At 38.1% G+C, this 21,341-nt stretch overlaps 1 protein-coding gene across 2 annotated transcripts in view; it reads right to left on the bottom strand.

Annotated features, from left to right (window-relative positions):
- Positions 1–2,166: 2,166 nt before the first annotated feature.
- MYO10 (myosin X) overlaps positions 2,167–21,341 on the bottom strand; it is a 162,937-nt gene continuing 143,762 nt past the window's right edge. For both annotated transcript variants that reach the window (XM_017838359.1, XM_017838360.1), the window contains 13 exons: positions 19,089–19,182; positions 18,288–18,343; positions 15,834–15,976; positions 15,182–15,376; positions 13,914–14,071; positions 12,780–12,903; positions 10,804–11,101; positions 8,995–9,202; positions 8,283–8,419; positions 7,319–7,439; positions 4,370–4,822; positions 3,809–4,000; positions 2,167–3,538 (listed from right to left, as the gene is read on the bottom strand). In XM_017838359.1, coding sequence (XP_017693848.1) covers positions 3,428–3,538; positions 3,809–4,000; positions 4,370–4,822; positions 7,319–7,439; positions 8,283–8,419; positions 8,995–9,202; positions 10,804–11,101; positions 12,780–12,903; positions 13,914–14,071; positions 15,182–15,376; positions 15,834–15,976; positions 18,288–18,343; positions 19,089–19,182 — 2,290 coding nt within the window. In that variant the 3' untranslated portion in view covers positions 2,167–3,427. The remainder of the gene's footprint in view (positions 3,539–3,808; positions 4,001–4,369; positions 4,823–7,318; positions 7,440–8,282; positions 8,420–8,994; positions 9,203–10,803; positions 11,102–12,779; positions 12,904–13,913; positions 14,072–15,181; positions 15,377–15,833; positions 15,977–18,287; positions 18,344–19,088; positions 19,183–21,341) is intronic.

The raw sequence follows: 21,341 nt of genomic DNA, 5'->3' as shown, positions 1-21,341 counted from the left end.
GGTTGGATGGGGCTCTGAGCAACGTGGACTAGTAGAAGGTGTCCCTCCGCATGGCAGGAGGGTTGGAACTAGATGATCTTTAAAGTCCCTTCCACTTCAAACCATTCTACAGTTCTGTGATTTAAGGCATGCTAAGATGAGTTTTATTTCCATTGCAGCTGACACTCTATTCTTAGGCCTGACTCTGTGATTTCTGCCCAGCCTGTGCTCTTGCAGCATGTCTGGTCAGTGGGGTCCCGTGCTCTTCTTGGTGTGGCTGTATTCGATCAGGTGCAGTCACAGGGTGCAGGAACCCAATGTGCGCTTCTAGAGGATTTTTGACAGAGTTGGTGAAACTGCCTGGGGGTGGCAGATCTTCCAGAGCGGAATGAGTGTCAGTACCATAATTGGGGCCAGTTCCAAAGGCAGGGACAGGTGGTGAGGCCACGTGAGCCAAGCAGTCTGATGGCAGGAGGTGGGTAACGGAGCAGGACTTGCTACTCTTAGTTCTTTCAGAAAATACACAAGTTTCAAATCTGAAAACTGCAACACATACAGTAAAACTCCCCTTCTTTCTAGGGGGATTGGACGTTGCTCTTAGAACCCTTTAATTTCTAATACTAAGTTCTTTGTGATTTCTGATGCACTTAACCTACAGAGTGTAGCAGTTGCAATACTATAGTCTGTCCTGAAGTACATATCTTTTGCTTTTTTCAGTAGTGGTATGCTGCTACTATGTTTGTTCTTTTGGAAACACAAGCCTTTAATTCTAAACAAGGATAAAAGTAAAAATGTGTTCTGTGGCAGAAGTTCCTCTCCTCTCTTCAGATAAACTCAACTGCTACAGTAACTGAAGAGATCATGGGCTGGAGAGAGGATCTGGCTCTAGCAAGAAATTTCGTGTATGTTTGGATTAAGCTTGTACTGTAGCAAAATAATTTGCAAAAATCTCTTCTCAATCAATATTTAAAGATTTTATAATTTAAGGAACTCTTTTCTCACTTTCAAACACAGGCATGTCTATTATGCAGTATTTATTTTGATAAACTGTGCATTCTTTCGGTCAAGTTTCACCAATTATGAAATCTTTTATTTGCCTCTACAGTAGTAACTGGAGTAAGATTTGCATGGCAGGTTGGCTGATCTGGCATGAACGAAAAGATCTTAGTTATAGTGATGCAGTGACAAGCAGTTCTGTCACTAATGGTCACTTCCCTCTTAATGGTCGATAGCATCCAGAAGTCAGGAGGCAAACGAATCAGGAGTAGAGAAGTGGTGTCAGCTTCTCAAGACTGCGACACTGAACAAGATTGTCATCTTGTATATTCCTGGGTTTTTACCAATTACTGATTATGATAATGTACAAGGACTTCTCTGAGCATGTTTACAGATAGACAAAACTGAACTTTCTTGCTGTGCTGGCTGAAATGCATAAATTGTGTTATTCCAAGGATGCCTTGCTAAGAGCAGTGAAATTCTTTCTAAAGAACTTGCATATGTGAAAAATAAAAAAAAAATCAGTCTCAGATACTCTGTGTGTGTGTAACTATACATACTTAAGTTATAGCTCCTCTCATTTTTCTTGTCTTCCTTAAATTAAATCCACCTTCGCTGGGAGTGTAGAGGCATGAAATTAGTATGTCCATAGAGGGACTGAGGGGCTGTGGCACAGATGGAGTGACTCAATGTACCTAGCAGTGGGAGGAGGGTGGAGGATTTCTCAGAACAAGCCTTGTACCCTATAAAGGCTATGTACACTTAAGAGGGCAGCACATGCTGCACTACCATGCTGTGGCTGGCTAATAAAAACAAGCCATCTTGCATCAGGGCTACCTAAATAGCAAAAGCTTTACTTGCATGTTCCTGGTGGTGTGGAATTGCTCAGCAGTCCTTCCCCTCTGTCTCGTGTAAAGGACACATATTGCATGGGCAAGGAAACCTGTCCCAATACAACACACAGCACATGCACATTTCCAAACAAAAGCATACACACACACAAACACACACACACACATATATGTAGTCTACACTGTGTTCCTGGCTTGGCTTCTGAGAAAACTGATGAAATTAGGATTTTGTTCAAAGTCTAACTCAGTATGAAATAGAAACAGAGCACATGACATATATTTTCTTTATTGCTGGACTTTTTTTTTTTTCAGTGAGTAGGCATGATTTCTTAAAGGCTGAGGTTTTTAACAACAGTAAGTTTTTACAGGTTTCTTTTTTTTCTTTTTGCTGTGGACAAAAAGATACCTTTGATCAAAGTTTTGCCTTATATTACAGTATTTCTGTACAAAAATAAAAGTCCAAAATCAACTTATTATTAGCTGATATTCCCCAATTTATTTACAGGGTACTGTCAAGAACCTTCATCAGGCAACCAGGTAAAATAGAGAACTCTGTATTAAAGTAGTTGCATTGTATAACATTGCGTTCTCTAGTCAACTCTGAGGGGTTCTGACCTTTGGCAGTCAGTCTGGGTTGGAGAGTCCAGCCAGAAGTATAAAAGAGTGATGTCTTTTAAAGAAAAAATTAATATTAAAAACATAAGCTGACAGGATGAAGAATTGAACTGATAACTGTATTTCCATATTAGGGTAGTCTATAAATATTCTCAGCTACATCTCTCTTTATCATACAGCAGATACAGAATGCAGACTTCTGCTACTTATATGGTAATACATATTTGCAATAGTAAAATCAATGTATGAAAATTTTGGAATTTACTGGTTAATAAAACTGCTTATAAAGTAACCATACAATTGTAACACCTATAACTCTGAACTATTAAAATGTACAGAAAGACTGTTTACACCATTGCACATACTTATTCCCTTTGCTTCAAAAGACTTGTGAAATACAGAATAAAATTTGTCAAATTTTACTGACAGCTCACATATGCATGCACAATGTGCACATCCATGGAAGCAAGGGGAAACAAAGTGTTGGCGTCCATCAGGAAGGCTGCCAGCAGCGCTCCAAAAAAAATATACCTTGCTCTTCTTCCCTCCCCCTTCCCACCTGTATACAGGCCAGTAGATTAGTGCAGAATGGATGAATATAACTTTGTTTTCAGTGTTCTGAAAGGACAAAAGAAATCTTCTTGAATTTTATCAGCAATTTTAGGCCAATACAAGTTATGCTTAATATTGTAAGGCACTTATTACTGCTTGTATTGCAGTGGATTGAGTCTTAAGGCATTTCTTACATCAACTGAAGATAATAATGCTTTGGAAAGTTTTGAATGAGCCAGCGGTTCTAGTATGTGACTATTTCAGCTGATTTTCCCCTGCCCACCCTGCGGTCTTTCTAAAACATTGTTTGAAGATATTTTCCGTTGAAACTCTGGTTCTTCATTAGCTTGTCAACAAAGATTATCAATGTCATCAGGTTGTTCTGAGGCCAGGGAGCATATTCTATTTAGGGTGCAGTGGAACTGGTTTTGTTTTCACCTGCAGCTGCCCTGACTTCCATGACTACTCACTGATCGAGAGGTGCTGTAGCGTTTTTTCACGATCATACTGATGTAAGCTTTCATCAGCTTTGCAATGTCAACCACCTGCCAAGAGTATAAAGAGCAAAGTTCTTAGTAAGGTTACAATACGTGAATGAATTTCTTTAGACACTAACAGTATAAAACTGTCAAGCTTTCAACAAAATCCATTTGCAGTTAAACAAAAGTACTCAGCACTTCTATCCATCTCATGATCCCTTTAGCTTTACAGGGATCTTGAATAGATCTGTGACATTTGTAGCTACTACTTGAATTACTAAGTAACCTGACTATCAGAACAGGAAGACCACAACAACAAAACTACCTTGCTCTTACCTCACTAGTTTCAAAAAGCAGTTCCCTCTCATCCACCACGATCTTGTAGGTGTTGGCAAGCGGTGCACCAAATGACAAGATATGTTCATACTGGAACACCTCCAGAGGCCTTCCTTCCCCACGCTTGTAGACAGAAACTGCATCAGCGCTGACTCCAAGCCACAACTCTTGTGGGAATCCCCCTTCTTTACACTAGAGATAAAAAATGTAAATTAACAGCAAAGGGAACAGCAAGAGCTACACACCACTTACTGTTGATGTTCTTGTCTGTAACCATTTTTTAAAAAGTGCATATTGCTTGTCCCTCTTTGAATGTTGCCTTTTACACTTCTTAAACTTGTTTGCAACCCATCAGGCTAGAATTCTGTCCCTCTATTTTATGGGTAACTGGTGGATTTAAATAGCTACAAGTGCTTGCTAATGGGAGTAGGCTTTTAATAGCTAACAGTTTATTACATCAGCTGTCTAAGCACTGTGATACCGTATTTATGGTTTCACTACTCTGTAATGAAATCATCACCTATACAGTATAAACTAGTTTGAATGTTCACGAGGTCTTACCTCTACGTCAAAGAGTGTTGAACCATAGCCAGGCCATTCCTTAATCAAAGCCATGTACTTTGCCATAGCCTGCTCCTGATTCATCCTCTGGAGTTTTTTCCATTTGTCAATAATACTAGTCCTGGATGCTGAGACTTCCTCTTTGACCCACATGTCTAACATCTGATCCTCCTCAACCTTCTGTTTGCTGACAGAGCCACTGCGGAAACTCCTCCGCAGTGTTCCTTCAAGAAAGCTGGCTCGTTTCTTCTCAGCCTTCTCTACTGCAGTAAATGTTTTGGTAGACTGTGTAATCCGAGACTTCAGCTTTTGCAAGGGATAGACTTCCTCCATTTCTGGTACAGTGGTATGCAGAGTGTAATCTCCCTGAAGGTACTGAAGACGCAAAGCTGCAAGGACCTGGAGGGTTTCTTCAGGAGCAGGATAATGTCCTTTAATCACTGCTTCATGAGCCTATCAATGGGAAAAAAAGGTAGCTTTTTATATATAAACCAGTCTTTGAAAGGAATTAGAGAGAAATGGGAAGTAAATTTATTGCCAGGCAAACCCAGGATCTGAAATAAATGATATATATATAAATAAATGAAATGTGGTAAATCTTTTGACAAACTTGTTAAACTGGGTAAAACTAGGTTTACCAGAAGAACTGCAAGGCAACTGAGGAAACCTGCTGAATGGGAATTACTGTTACTGTACAGGTTTTAGGGAACTCACATATATAAGAGCAACTGAATCACTGAAAAGGAAAATATAATGTAAAAATGAGAAAATCAGGATCTAAACATTTGCTTGAAAAGAAGCCATTTATGTTCAAGGGCATTAGGAAGAAACAGACATCTAGTTTTGCTTACTGCTATCAATAATCTCTCAGTGAAAACTGATGTTTCCAGCCAAACAAGCCAAACTTTAGGACAGCTTTGTAGTTTTACTGAGGGAAAACAATAAATCTTCAATGGATCCCAAATCAAATTAGTAAAACATCTACTCAATACAGTGGTCTGTAGCATCAGGGATGAGATTCTGAACCAAGAAGACCTCTGCACACTTGTTCAAACCTGTGGAAATGTGCAGCAGCTATGATTTTTTTTCAGGTGACACTAGTAGAGTAAACAAACACATCTCATGACTGGAGATGCAGGAATTACAAGGTTTAGTAAACACATAGAGATAATACACATCTAAGTAACATACAGTTTCTTTAGATTTACAAAATATGCCTTTAAACATGCAAGATGGTTTACCTGAGGTTGTACACATGCAGAAGGAGGAGCTGTCTTGTGGAAATGGAAGGATGGTATTTTAATGAGAAAGAAGAACTGAAAGATTTCCTTCAGCGCCTTATGATTATTAAAAGATTCAAATTTTAAAATAATGGAGGCTACAGAACTAAAACCAATGACAAAAGATAATTTTCATAATTGTCTGAAAAAAGTTGATGACTGACACCAAAAGCAGACAATTAGAAAAAAAAAACCACCCCAGAACTGATGTTAGAATGTAGCATCACCTCTTCAAGGTCTTACTGTAATATTAATGGTAGGGATCGAACATGCCATGCTTTATAACTGCAATACTACTGGTTTTCACAAGACATAAAATATTTGGCTAAACACTAGTCAGCACAGAATACTGCATGAAAACAATGTGCTTCAGCAAATGTGCTTATTTTAGCCATTCATACACAAAACTATCTGAATCTGCCTCTTAAACCCATAATGTAATGTAACAGCTCAGATGCAGAGCTCTCATGGATTTTCTTGCTGTTTGAACTTCATCCCAAACAGAAGCACTAACTGGCTGACTGCTCTATATGTAACAACAGACAGATAGATCGACATTTCTAAGCCCAACCAAGGCAACCCATTGCCCAGATCCTTGCTGACAAAAAGCAGTTCTGGACTGAGCTACAGTAGTAGGCTCTGGAAGGAACCTTTGGTAGACTTGTGATGTAATATGATGCCTTAAAACATAAACTGAAAAAGGAAGAAATACTCTATTACAATGAAGAGGTTTCTGAACCTGTAGAAGGGGTAAAGCCTTCATATATATGAAAATTGAAGTATGTCAGTTCTTGATCACATCAGGCTTGCTTACCAACAGAATGTCAGTGTCTCAGCATTGTGAATGCCAGAAATCAGAAATCTTAATCTTATACAGAAATCTTTATCTGTATCTAGTGCCCACTTGAAAGAAGCTGACTGCTGGAAGAATTTTTAGTCATTTGGAATATGGAAGAAAAGTAGAAGGTCAATCAACAGTACTAAATGCCATCAGTGAGTTTCTGAGCAACTACAGGGCTTGACAGAATAGAAATCCAACTGTTGATGCATTTAGTTTTCATTATAAATCATTTAACTCATTTTATGTTTTGCAATATAGCCTCATTCTGAGCTCAGCACATTTATTAAGTGTATTTCTGCTCATCATAGCTGTCTTACAGTTACTGCTGAGACGGGACTGATTTTACTAAGGTGCCTATGAAACGATTGGTTTTTGAAAAGATAAAAAGCTGTTACTCAATTAGTTTTGTACAGTTGCCAGCATGAGTCTCCTATTAATTGCTTGCCAATTATACTTTTTTCACTTTATTTCTTACATTTTCTTCAGAAAATGGTTTAATAAGAGAAAAATTAAAAGCAACTATTATCCTTTTTTTTTTTTTAAACACAGCTGAGACCCGGCTATCCAATTTTTTATCACTACATATAAAGCAATTGACAAGTAATGCAGAAGTAAGAAACATAACATTAGGAAAATCATATGTGCTTCATTTATGTAAGGATAAGTCTGTTTTGACCACTGAACTGCTTCCTTCCTTTGCTCTTGATGCTTGAGTAGTAGTGCATTTAGTTGAACAGACGCATAGTCAAAACTCCCTCTGTGCTGCCTAGATCTCTTGCTTTTTTCCTCCTCTTAAAAGTGCCTCAAAACTGAACCCTTGTCCTTTACCTGCTCAAACATAAAGGCAAATTCCACACTATCTTTTGGGACATTTTCTGTGTCCAGGAAGCAGTAGAGCTTGAAGTAGAACTTCCAGTGCATCTCCCCAGCTTCAGCAGTGGCAGCAAGCCTTCAGCATTGTGTAAAGAGAAAGAGAGAGAGAGATCAGACCTGTGAAACCAACCTCTTTTCTAAATTGACACCTCAGAAATATAAGCAAGGAATCAGCTGAATCTTGCTTTGTGTGTGTCTGTGTGTTTAAAGCCTACAGCAAAATCAAACACAAATGTTGACTCAGTTCTCATTCAATTCTCAGTCAACTATTTCTAACCCAAATTCTCTTAATAAAATTTGATTTGTGGCTCAGTCAGGTGTTAATAAAAGCAACATCATTAAGTCCTGTTATAAAATGGAATTGCACAACACTTAAAACATTCCTTTCCCCCCCCATTATTAAGTGGATAAAAGAGGCTGATTGCCATGCATACAACATAGGGATGACAAAGAGGTATTTAGGCTTGTATTACATTTTTCTTACTACAGTGCTATGGGTGGTTGTAATTTTACTGGTAAGAAAAATGTAGTGGTGAGCTGTACTGTGGTGACTTCCACATGAAGTTAGGCAACAGACAGCTGGAAAGGCAATGATGGCCTGGAGTTCAGTTCTCCCAGACACAATGCTGGTAATGGTGGAAAAATTTATAGTAATGGAAAAGAAAATGTGAAAATAGTAATGAGAAATAATACTTTACTGGTATCAGGACAGAGGAAGACCAACATAAGTGAATAGGTGGCTATTAATTCTTTTAAGAAAAAACAAAAAAAGATGCTTTTGTTCCAGAAATGGCTCTGTGTGTAATTCAGCTGCATCATCACAAACAAGCAAAAGGAGAAAATTCAGCATTATTGACATTGGAAATTTATTTAATTGCTACTTATTAGAGTGGAGAGAGAGAAGGAGAGGCACACTCACTTTTCAAACTTTGCCAAGACATCAGCTACAATGGTTCTGCTTTCAATTGCTTTATCAGTAGTTCCGTTGTATTCAAACAAAGCAAACATATTTCTGCTATCCTCCATGGCCAAACCACGAATTAACTTTTCAACCACCTAAATGAAAAACAGCACATGAAAAAAACCATAGCATGGAAAAGCAGCACCACAGAGTAAGACACATAATTAGAAGAAAATTCAAAGCTAGGTTTTATATTAGGCTAAAAACATTGCTAATGTGTTCTTATCGGCATTATTAATTGTTGTCAAATTCCACTTTAATTTTTATTCTTTCAGAATATGCATGTGCTGTCTCCTGGCCAACCCCTGTATTTCACTAACTCAGCAAGAGTCTTCCATTTTTAGGTAGCAACTCATACACACCAATATCTACTGAAGTTATTCCAGTAATGCCTCTGCTGAATTGCTTAGCTTTTCCTGTAATTCCTCCTATAACAAGGAACTATAGTTGGGTGATCCTCTGCAGCATAAAGACAGTTTTTATAGCAGGGATTTCTTCAGAACACACTGAGGGGCTGGAGGGACAGCTCTGTAAGCCTTCCCTTCCCTGAAAGGAAAAGCCAGCAGAGAAGGCTCCAGTGCTCCCAAAGTTTAACGCTACTGCTGCCTGAACTGGCACATAAATGGACACAGTGATTTTGTTCCAAAGACATTCTGTCACCACTTCTCACCTCTCCAGCTGTAGTGTGTGAGTTGATCGTAATCTTACAGGAGCCCCCACCATGGCAATAAACTGTGGATGTCATTTCCTGCCGGCCAATCAGTGCTTCTATTTCATCCCGTGATGGCACAAACTCTCTGCTTTTGGTTTTCTTCAGAGATTCATAAGTAAAAAGTGCATATTTCTCCATTTCAGTTCCTGGAAACTGGTCACGAACCCTGTGAGACAAAGCTTATGACTTCAAGCTGCCAGTCAGTGAAACAGGAAGTTTACTTATTTGAGAATTTTTTTTTCCCCTGAAAGTACTTCTGTATCCAGTACACTATTGAATTGACATGCTCCAAGGTTTATCTTCACTGTCAAGGAAAGTGTTCTAACTTGTGATTGATTTACTGTGGTAAATGTAATGTACTTCCATCATTATGTTCTAAAAACCTAATGGAAAGAAAAACCTGAATGCCCTTCATAACATTAACTACAGGAATCTTATAACAACTCAGATTTGACAGCAAGATAACTGTGCAAACCTTCTTGTAATCAACTCCCCTTTATGTCAGTAACAGTTGCTGAATGAAGACTAAACTGCACTAAGGTACTACAGAAAAAAGCAATAAAACATGTTCGACTGCTCACTTTTGCTGTAGTGTCACTTGATTTTTATTCCTGATTTTCTAAAAGATTCTCTCTAGATCTTACTGTTCAGTGGTTAGTCCTATGAATATTCATTAGCTACTTTAATGAACTCAACTCTTAATTATTGAAAATTGTTGAGTTTCGGTAGCTTTCAGTACAGAGTGTTTCTATAATACTTCCAGTGATAAAATATCAGCTCCTTAGAGCTACTCAGGTTTAATTTATGTGAAAAAGTACAGTGATTTGTGATCTGCAAGGCATAAAAAGATTACTGCAGAATTACAGATATGCTGTAAGATAATTATGCATCTACGGTATTGAAACCAAACTTTAAATGTATCAGCTGCATTTTCTTTTAATTAGGAGGTGAGTTAAACTGAGAAAGTGATTCAGTGTTCAATTTTTTCATTTTAACAGTTATATAAAGACCATTTTTTACTTACCTCAATTTGGTTCAAAGATGTATTTTCATTACAAGTATTTTACAAATATTATAAAACAATTAGATTTAGCAAAGTGATTAACAAAGTTGATGCTCTAGCACAAATACAGACAAGACTTTTAAATTATTGAGAACAGTTTCTTGGTGGACTAACTTTCCTAATTACATACTCTGCATTCTTCTGTTGCATCACAGCAAGAAGAACTCCATATTCTGGTTAATGCTGAACTATCGAGAATGATTTATTATCTTTTTAATGGTCACTAATATTTTAAAATGAGATTTGCAATCCTGTGCTTTTAACTCAAATACATCTTTAAATATGATAATGTTCTTTTATGTGCATGACATGTACCTTATAAAATTAAGGTAAAGCAGGATGAAGAATTTTTAACAGGTTGATTTGAACAGCTGATAATAGGACCTAGCAGTATGAGCTGCAAATCATTTAAACAAGTTTATACAGTTACAGAAAGCCCTCCTTTTATCAACATTAACAAACTGTGCATTCAATTTTGTGGGTTTTTTTTGATTCTTCAAATGAGTGTAATTCCATCTAGATAACTCACAGACACTTTTCCTACTTTTTTTTTTTTTTTTAGATTCACTGTTTGGCATAACCAATACACTAAGTAAATGCATCTTCAAGTCTCACTTCAAGATATCTAAACACTGTTACAAGTCATGGTGAAGAAAACAATGGGTGAAGAAAATTTCTTGCTTTAGTACTTCAAAGCTTCTCACCTTTTGAGATGAAACTTGAGATATTTGAGGATGCTGCGACTCGGCAGAAATGTGCAACTCATGCAGGTGAGTATTTGCCAACTATACAGGTTCCCCACGCTTCCAGGGTTAGGCACTTTATTGGTTTGCTTGATGAGCTGACAGTAGAGCTCATCTCGGAGGGGTCGTAAATCATGTCCTGTTTGGAGGATACCTTGGATTATAGGGATGGGATCAGACATAGATTCCAGCTGCTGTAAAGAATTAAATATCTTGATGGCTTCATCCTGCAGAGTTGTGTAGCCTTTGTCTTTCAGCACTACAAAAGAACAATAAGGAGAAAGATTCTTAGACTGAGATATAAAAGAAAAAGCACACAGGCTTTATTTGGGAATTGCTTAATGATACTCTGTGACCCTTATTATGCAGGATATTAGAACAGGTATTTTTCATTTCAGATGTATGATGCAAACTCATTTTATGAGCTATTTTGCTATTGAGATTTGTTCTGAATTTAATGAAATCCCACTTTGCCATTTTCTGACAACATAACGGAAAAAGTGTATCTTGATTGATCAGTTTTTGTGATGGAGAGTCTTCCTTCCAGAGCAACACACACTGATGAAGTGTGGTATCACTTTTTTGCAGTCACAAGACACTGAAAACCTGATCAGATCATAAATGAGGTAAAGCATAACTGTGTTATGGAAAGTAACAAAGATACATGGCATCATTTTTGTCTACAGCAGTAGCATTTTAATTAAACCCAAACAATGCTACTAAACAAAATCATTGCTATGACATGGCAATTTGCTTTTTGAATGCTGAGAAAGGTGGTGATTGTTTTTGTGCTACCGGTTATTCAGCGTGGGCTAACAGCTACTACAATCTCCTTAAAAGAACCATGGAGTTCTTGGGTTTGGTAGACGGAAGAAATTGCTCTGATACAGTACAGATGTATGTTATGAAAATGAAGTTTCTAACCTGACATTATACTATTACAGAAAATACCTAGAACTCAACTGCAAGTCAAGGCAATAGCTAAGCATCAGTCCATTTTTGGAGCTACATTTAGTAAGGGAAGACTTTGGCAAGACTTCTGCCTCAGAGGTGGCTAGATGTTCCTATCCATGGGGAATAGAGACCAACCATGTTTCACTCCCATACGGGACAATCTGCTCAAGTGCCAAGAACAGAACTGTGCCTTGCCACTGAACAGTAGGAGGGGCAAGAGAAAAGAAAGGTCTGTCCTAGGATTTTCCTCGTCATTTGATTAGAAGGGTATCACTTGAGTTACCAAGAGAAAGTCTTACTTGAAATACCTTCACTTTTAGTCGTGTGACCTCCCATCCTCCTCCCAAGGATGAAACTTGTGGCCTGAGTCATATCTTGTTTAATATGCAGTTGCAAACTAAGATAACCAAATCCATTTAAGGACACCAAGTTCACAACCATCAATAGATCTGAACCATTAATTCCAAAAAGACTTCTAAGTTTGTGGTTGAATCAAGGATATTAAAAGACATGATTACACTAATTTTGGAAGTAAATAAAGCATTTCTTCTTTCATGTACACTTAGATGTTGATTCCCATAAATAGGGCTTTCCATCACATTTGACGAAACTTACACTTGTTAATTGGAAGTTGTGGCTGCTGCAGCTCCCCACATGGGATAGAAAGGAACAATGACTTGAGAAAAAGAATATGATTCAAGGAGACTGAATGAATAGGGTTTAGTTGCTTATTTCAGGGCAAGGCTTTTCAAACTCAGTCTTAGCTGTGTTGCTGAAGGCAGTAGCAACCTTCCCTTCTGTAATATAACCCCAAGGCTCTATGCTAGGCAAACTGCTATTCTCAGAACAGGGAAACTTGTCTATTTGTATTATAAACATATATTTTGCCTACCTTTACTTCACTGTAGCTCGCTGACTTAAAAATCCCATCCTCTAGTTTAGTCTTTCATAAGGAAAAGTGTTTCTGTTATTGAAAAACTTACAGTTTAGATTGATGTCCCCATATGGCAGTGGCAGTAATGGCGAGTGCAGCGGATGATGAGTGTAACGGAGAATAGGATTCCTCTTATAAATCTGTTCAACCACATCAGCGTTCAGGCAGTTTTCCTGTTGGGGTATGAAAAAAGCAGGATTTGGAGTCCAGCATTAGGAATAATGCAATGCTTTGTGCCCTTAGGTTGGTTGTGAAAAAAATGAGTCATTAGTGTTACCAGCACTATTTGGTGCTAAATCTGGTTGTGGGTACTGTGGGTGCCGTGGCACGTTGTGGGTTATGAATGCTCAGTACCTGCTAACCTCAGGCCTTGGATAAACTTCTTTTATCTGTGCAGTAAAAAACAAACTACAGCAGAGCTGCAGGACACATAACAGTTTTTAAAGTGTGTTTTCATTTCACAATTCATTTTTACTCCAGTATTTCATAATAGGAACTAAGACATTCAAGTTTTATTTAAAAGTATTTCTCCAGCAAAACTAATGGGCCTTTTTGAAACTAACTGGCCTTTAGAAACTGCAGGAGCTACCATAACAAAATAGCCCTGGCACAGTGTTGCTGTAAACCTGATGCACCCACTCTGACATTCTCTGGCTACGCATGCACTGTCTCCAGTGGGACCATAAACCAGTGAGCATTAATTGAATATATTTCTCATCACACAGATACATGAGATGCTTAGCCCATGTTATCATAGAAGAAGAAAAGAAGCATAGTGACAAAAAAAATCAAAGAGCTGTCTAGTCCACATCCTGGTGTGCTGCTCACTGTGGACACAGCCAAACAGGTCTGCCATGAACCTGTCTGCTATGAACCTGTACACTGTGCTCTACTGCCAGATGCAATCGTGCCTGTCAAGTTACACAAACCAGTAAAAGTTGGTAATGTTTTCATGGAAAAAGGTTATCCCTCTTGCCCTCCACGTTTCACTTCATACTTTGCTCTTCTACTGCTTAGATAGAAATTCCTTTATCAGGTCAGTGAATACATTCAGGTTTCACAAAGTTAGTCCATGGCACTGTGTGATTAAAACTTAATTTTCTGCTTTATTTCGGCTAAGCCAAAATAAAAAAAGATTTAAGCAACCATTCTTCTCACCCCTCCCCATCCTGCTTGTGCCTACCTTAATATCCTGAATAAGTTGCTGCGTTGGAGTATCAATTGGTGCTTTTGTGTCAATCACGTTCTGGATGGCACTTGACCAGCGGGTCGCCTCATTAAGCAATTTTGTATAGAGACGGTAACAGTGTTTGCGTCCATACACAGTTACATTCCAGTAACCTAGCACAACAGTGAAATTATTAGCCATAAAAGCTGCATCCCATCAGACAATGAGTGCTGCATCCTGGACCATGCTGGCAGTTTTCCAGGAGCTAATAAGTTGTATGAGTCATTAAGTATCATAATACAGATACTATGATATTAAAGGAGATTCTCTCCTTTAAGAGATCCTAGGAGTAACCTTGGAGTACAACTATGCATCATGCAGCCTCCCATTTTATCCAGTAATCTTAGCAGAAGTGACTGTAAGCACCACAGAAGTGACTATGGAATAGTTAGCTCCTTGTGGCTTGTGGCCCTACTTCTCCAGTCCTGTCTGTAATAGGAAAACCTGAGACAGTCTTGCTTTGTACATGAGAGTCTTTAATTATCTGTGACACACATACAAACAGGTATAAAGCACAAACTATCTCTTCTGTAAAGAAGTTATTAATTTTACATGAATGAAGTGGCAAGTATGATAGGAAGAGCATTTCAGTTCAAATTCTCTCTCTGCATCATTGTATAGGCTTTTTATGAAGCAGGTTAAATTAAAGGAAATGTGTTTCATCTTTCACTAGTGAAAGCCTCTTTGAAGTGTCAGTGACCCCAATGAGCTTATACAGGACTGTCAACAGTCGCTTCTCATTTGCAAACAGACATTTCTGAGTTGAAAACCAGTTTTGAAAATACACAGAGGAGCTGACTCAAGTGCAGTATGTAGGTTACCACAAACTGGACTCTTATTCTGGATCTCCCTATACCTGCTCTACCAATGTTAGCCCTCATAGTTCCTGAGCATATAAAATAATGTATGAGGAGAGTGCTACCCATATGTCTTTCCTCAAGTCCTTGATGTGTAAGCTTAAGTGTGAACACTAACTTAGCAACAGTATTAGTCTATGATAATTTGAATACAGGTGAGAACAAATTTTATTCCTGTATACACTACCTCAGTTTTTCACCCAATAAGTCCCTGTAAAACACCTCAGTGAATTAGGAACCTGATTTGTTCATTGAACTGCACCCTTAATAATCCATTTAAAGTATTCTTATGCATTGTTTGTTGCATTACTAGCTAGAAGGACAGCAGGCAACTGAAGGTATATTTGAACAAGAGCAAACAATTACCTGTCTCTTTGAAGATCTTTTCATCAGGTGGGACCACTGAGCAGAGGCTGTTCAGGACCAATGTACCCAATTTCAATGCATTTTTCTCCGAACTCTTGTAGTAGTCCAAAGAATTGTGCGTCAAAACAAACCAACGCTTCTTCAGTTTTAAGGAAGACATCTTTGGGTTGTTCTTTACTTCCTTGTGTAGCCATCCTGTTCAAGATACAATTTGAATCACATTTTTTTTTCTTGAACGGAGTGAGTTGGACAAAACTAGGTTCTATACAGAAGTTAGTTTTATACTTTGAACAACAACAAAAACATATGTAAAATTGATAAGCTCACATATTAAACAACTTTTTGAGTACAATTCTCAAACAATTAAATAATAAAGACAATAAAATTAATACAAAAACTTTTTCAATTTTGATATTTCACTAGAAAAATTCTTCTGTCAACTTACAAAAACACTTTTGTCATCACTACAGTGTTTTCTTACATGGCACAGCAGGAATATAATTTCAGCTGTATTAATTTGTGAGTAAAGTCCACCATACAAAGATGTGGCTCCAACTCTACCATGCTGGCTTATTACCAGATTGTATTGTGGGGACAATCTCTTCAACACGTAATGGATGTTATTTACTTTACTGCCCCCCTCAGTTCTTACCCCTCACAATGAATTCTTGTCCCTCCACTCTAGTGTCCCCCTTTGACCTCTGGAGCAGGGTTATCCAGTGGTGCATCTCTTCAGGAGTGTCAGCATTACAGTGAAGAACACGATTAGCAGTGATGATCACAAATGAGTTGGGTCTATGAAAATAAATGACAATTGAAAAAGCCTTTACAATCAACATATATACTGTTTATCTCACTCTCCATAATCATAAAGACTGTCCATTGTTTCCATTTTCTATTCAGACAAATACTGTCCACCTCTAAAGCATTATTTATTTATCACCTAAAAAGAAATATTAAGCATTTTAAAAGACTTGGTTATGTTAGCTTCACACCAAAATGCTAGCTTTCTGAATGGTGGGAAAGTTTACATTAAATTGCAACTTGTCCTATCTCAAAATAAATCTGTGGTGAGAAAAACTTCCAATTTTTAATCAGCTTTACATGTGAATCAGAACTCTGTTTCAGGGTCAGATCTATTTAGAGTGTCTGCTTCAGTAGTTACATTAGCTAAAACAAACTAAAGTTTACAAAGGTCTATAGTGAAGCAGCATGTGAACACAAGAGTCTTTTATTTTTAATGCAGTGCAACCCAATTCACAGAGAATACAATCTATTTTTAATGAGAGTCTGGCTTTTATCCAATCCTACACCAGGATTTACTGAAGCATGAAGAACTAGCCTAAGTGAAGTGTGCTAATGTCTCTCTGGATTAGAGAGGCAGGTTCCTCAGCCTACAAACACTTCTTTAACCCTTTACCATTAATGTTTTCATCCTGGAGCACAGAGTTTTTCAAAATAACTCTATTGGATGTAGTAAATGGGAACAATGCCGTCTGCGCCACCCCAAGCACGAGAAGCTGACAAGACTGCTTTTTACAGTTGTTGGAAGAAGGTAACTGGGTAGAAATTAGAATCCAAAAACTGTTTATGGGGATGGAGAGGTTCACCCAAATATGATATCATTCTCCAAAACCAGTGTGCCACATAAAAGCTAGATGGCTGACAGGATAAAGGACAAAGTAAGTATAACTACTAGGAGGAAAAATTAGAAAACTGTGTGAAGGGAGGTTACAGTAAATCAAGTAACAAGAGAAGTGTGTAAGTTATTTTAAAGGTTATCTAAGTGTTACCTACAGCTAATGCCCACTGGTACCATAGAGAAGTGGAAGAGAGTGATCAGAACCCAAGTTCTTGGCCACACTGACTGTGGTGCTGAAGGGCTACATGAGTCAGAAAGGGTGGTGGATGAGGAGAGAAATGGGCACGTGAACCGAACAGAGAGTTTTGTTGACCATTTTTTAATATGTGTGAAGAGGAGGCAGCTTTAGATTGAGCTACATGGAGCATGCTCTAGAAAGCTGGATAATGAGATATACAGGACAGAAGCTGTAGCAAAAGAACTGAAAAAGGAGAGACTTAAGGTATAAACTAAGGCAGATCAAGCTATCAAACAGGAGATTATGATCAACAGTAGCCAACCTTCCAGACTCCCCTCTCCTCCTTCCCAGTCTAGGAAAAAGATGGAAACCCAGTTCTTGGGATTCTTTCTGAATATAGATTCAAACGTCTGTCTGCTCGCTTCTCTCTTTTGAGCTACGAGGGGTTCATATGTGTCAAGATAAAAATAATCTATATTAGTCATATTTGTTTCCTAACTGAAAATCCTTCCATCCTTATTTAAAATCAGAGAACTAAAACAAAAAAAAATTATAAGACAAAAAAATCCATGTGAAAAATGCTTACAAGAGAAATGCTTAATTTATATTAGCAGGAGAACTGGTAACTTAAAATTGTGTACGGTCTGGACATTTGTGTTGCATTGCTTAGGAAACCTGGGCTTGTAATCACTGTTACTTCTGGTATCAGTGTCTTGGCAGACCAAGGACAAAGCAGTAACTTAAAACCAGCTGTTTCACACATGTGCAATGAAGAGAAACTGGAGTGAACTCCTACAGTACAAATAACACCTCATAGCCTGTAACCCTATAACCAGAGTCATAGTCTGAACCCAGATTACTTTTTATCCCCTAAAACATTGTTAGTAGTTCAAAAACTAAGAATATCCTGATGTTTTTGTTGGTTTTATGCTGCGCTGTCTTCTTTGTTACAAGACATTTTCATTCTGGGAAAGAATTTTCATCCCTGAAGAATACAACATTCATGCATGAGAAGCTGAACAGAAAAAAAATCTTCTACTTTTGGATCACTTTAGGAGCTGAAGAGTTCATACATGAAGCGGTGTCAGGGAAGTTATTAAAACCCCCACAAAGTGTACCATCATTCCTATTCCATGGACATGTTTTAACAGTACTATGAAGAGGGAGGGAATAATGAACCACTTTAATGCCTGTGGCCAGTAGAACACAGAGACTAAAGTATAAAGCGTCTGATTTTGGCTAGAGAAAGGAGAAAAAGAAAGTCACCAGGCATGGTTCTGACTTACCTATCTGGATTGTCAGCAGCACAGACAGAATCAATTAGTCCTACATCGAGTGTACCCTATAAACAGATATCCAACCAGAAAATGAGGAAAACATTTACTATTACATTACTCACAGTACTCTTCTGAGAGACACGTGAAAGGAGCAGCAACTTTGATCAAGCAAACTGAACTGCAGATTTGGGCATCAGTTTCTCTCAACCATTAAAACTGCTGAGGGGAAAACTAAGACACTTGAATGAACAGATCCAGTAAAAGATTATCTGTAGTTAAGCTGCAGGCAGCTCAAAAACTGCTCTTTTCTGTTTCCAAACCTGCTTGAATTTTTTACTGGAAAATGCCACCCCAATATGAATGGCATCCTCTCAGAACAAAATTCTGAAGCCATTAAGCAAAAGTTTTTGTTTCCCTTTGCTTGAAATTAGGTTCCAAATGTATTCCATTTATTACCAGTGTATGTTATACAGAATGATAAATGCAGGACCAGAGAAATCTTGAATTTTCAACTCTTTGATTTTTAATTTACTCATTAACTGTATCTTTGCAAAAATTCAAACTGGACCAGAAAAAAACACCCCAAACCCAACAGTCATTTTTCATCAAGGTGAATGATGGAAGAGGAATCAGAAGTCACACTGTCTCCCTGTACAGCTGCAGGACCAAGGACATGGAGGCTCTAGCCGGTGTCACAGCTACTGCCACACTTAAGGAAACCTAGGTTGTGACTCTCAGAAGGTGTGGCCACCACAGTGTCCCTCTTTTCTAAAAATATTTGCTTTGAAAGTTCTTCAGATTCAGACTTACCACAGCATTCTGTGGATTTGCCTGCTCATCGTGCATCTCCCGGATCTCTTGCTCTGTGGACGCATGGACTTGACTCAGTACACTAAACCACTGGCTGGGGAGAGAAAGGCAGCAGTGTAAGAGTAGATTTTGCTTCTGCACAATTGTTGTGTCACCTTTGTTCTGCAGAGATCTAGCAGGTTCTGCAGGTTTTTGAAATTACTTAAGATTCCTTTTGTCAACAGGCATAAAAGCAGCAAGGCTTTATGTGAGTTCAAGTAATACTGGGTGCAGGCAAGCCCCTCCAGGTCTCCCATCCAAGCTCGTGTCATACCCTTCTTCCTGAGGACAAGTACCTTCTACAATAAGTGGCAGCTCTGAAAAACTGGTGTAAGCACACTGAAACATCTGAGTGCCTACAGAGTATTTGTAACACATTCCACACATTTCATCTGGAATAAAATACATTACTAGCTGCACACAAAGCCTTTAATGGGAAACTTAACATTCAGGTTATAAATTCTGCTGCACTGATAGCGTGACTGGTAATAATTTCTTACAGTGATACTTTTTCAAAGACAACCCAAGTCCTCTGCAGAAGCACAACTAAGAGGGAAAAAAGAATAAAAGCCCCAAGCAAATACCTCTACAGTTTTTGTTTTCTATGGAGCACTGAAAAATCCAGCTGCTGGAAAGGCCAGTGAAGTTGGACCAGAGCAAATCTGTGCTATTCCATTGGCACTGCATATATCCTGAACAGGAAAACTGGCAGAGGTTTCCAGTACTTCAGCCCATAGCAATTGCAAATGGATTTAATTCTAACCACACCTTCTGCTTCTGGGAAATCTCTATCCTCCTGGCACTTGTATATGATAAAGCTCAACTGCTCTAAGCAATCCCACTGAAATCTGAGGGCAGAGCTTGGCCTGTTCAGCAGGTTCCTGAATGCCATTCTTTGAGATATGAATTTGCCATTCTAATGAAAAACACCTGGGGCCAAGTTTTCAAAGGGATCTAAAGCACAGCCTTTAAAACAGACTCCTCACTTTACAGCAGAGGCTCCTCCACTACCATGGAGTTGAGGAAACAAATGCAAAATTATTGGACTTGAATACAAAGTTATCTTTGCTGCAATTGCTTATAGTCATGGAATTGATATGGAGGACACTCAAGAGCTGCTTCCTTAACTTCAGCATTCAAATGCCAACTGTTCCCCATAATGTAGATTTCTGGAAACTAAACTGCCAAAATAGCTTCAGAAAACTTGTGTAGGCTGTCAAACAGTATCATCCCTGCCATATCCTAAATCCTTTCTATCAGCTTACGCTTTAATTAGAAACAGTGCAAGGCATGAAGAAAAACAAAGATTTAGAGTGCCAGACCATGAAGCAGATGAGAACATATTTAGTTCTGATTCTTTTTTTAAGACTCAGAGATACCCACAGAGAGGTTGTGCTTAACACTTTCTTTGCTGGAATGTAAGACAATGTCACTGAAAACCTGTAAAGAGAAGGGAAGCTATCATCTAGAGAGAAGGAACCATCAGCTGAAGAAACTACAGAAACTGAAGAAAACTAAACCTCATCTACCAAAAAATTCTCATAAATTAAATTCAGTTTTCTTTTTTGGGCTCAGGAATTGCAAATGTATTTAAATGTGCATCTTCTATTTAAATACAAAAAGTAGATTTCATAGCACTGTATGCACATTCAGTAATAATTTATTAATTGATTTTAAAGGTAAATTCTGATTTTTTCCTGATTTCATGTAATCTTTGTGTAAACAATGAAAAATAAATTAATCATGGCACTTTGCAAAAGACAAAGGCAGACTTTAGTTTTGCTTTCTTCCCTCCTGGGACCTCCTCTGTCTTTCAGCTGAGTCCCAGAACACAAGAATAGGGAAAAAGACAGGCTAGGGTTTTAAAGGAATAAACCCTCAGTAACGGCTGCCCATTGGAGCATTACTTCTTTCCTCAAATACACTTCCATGATCAAAAATAGTAATTCCTCTTTTAGGGGTGTGTGCCATGTTTCTCTTGGTTTTTGCTTTCATTTGAACAAAAAAGCAACCTCAAATCATGATTCAGCCCATGTACAAAATATTTTTTCAACAGCAGATCCAGACCCAACACAGTCCAATGATTCATACTTCACTTTTAACAATGCCAAACATTAACACTGATTTAAGGCTGTCTGCAAATCCTTACACATCTCCCTCATTAAGGTTTCTGGGATGACTGAGAAAAAAGAAACATGAAATACACTTGTGAAA

This window comes from Lepidothrix coronata, unplaced genomic scaffold, assembly GCF_001604755.1.
Source record: "Lepidothrix coronata isolate B3197 unplaced genomic scaffold, Lepidothrix_coronata-1.0 Scaffold334, whole genome shotgun sequence".
NCBI lineage: Eukaryota > Metazoa > Chordata > Aves > Passeriformes > Pipridae > Lepidothrix > Lepidothrix coronata.
This window is presented reverse-complemented; position numbering and strand designations above follow the sequence as displayed.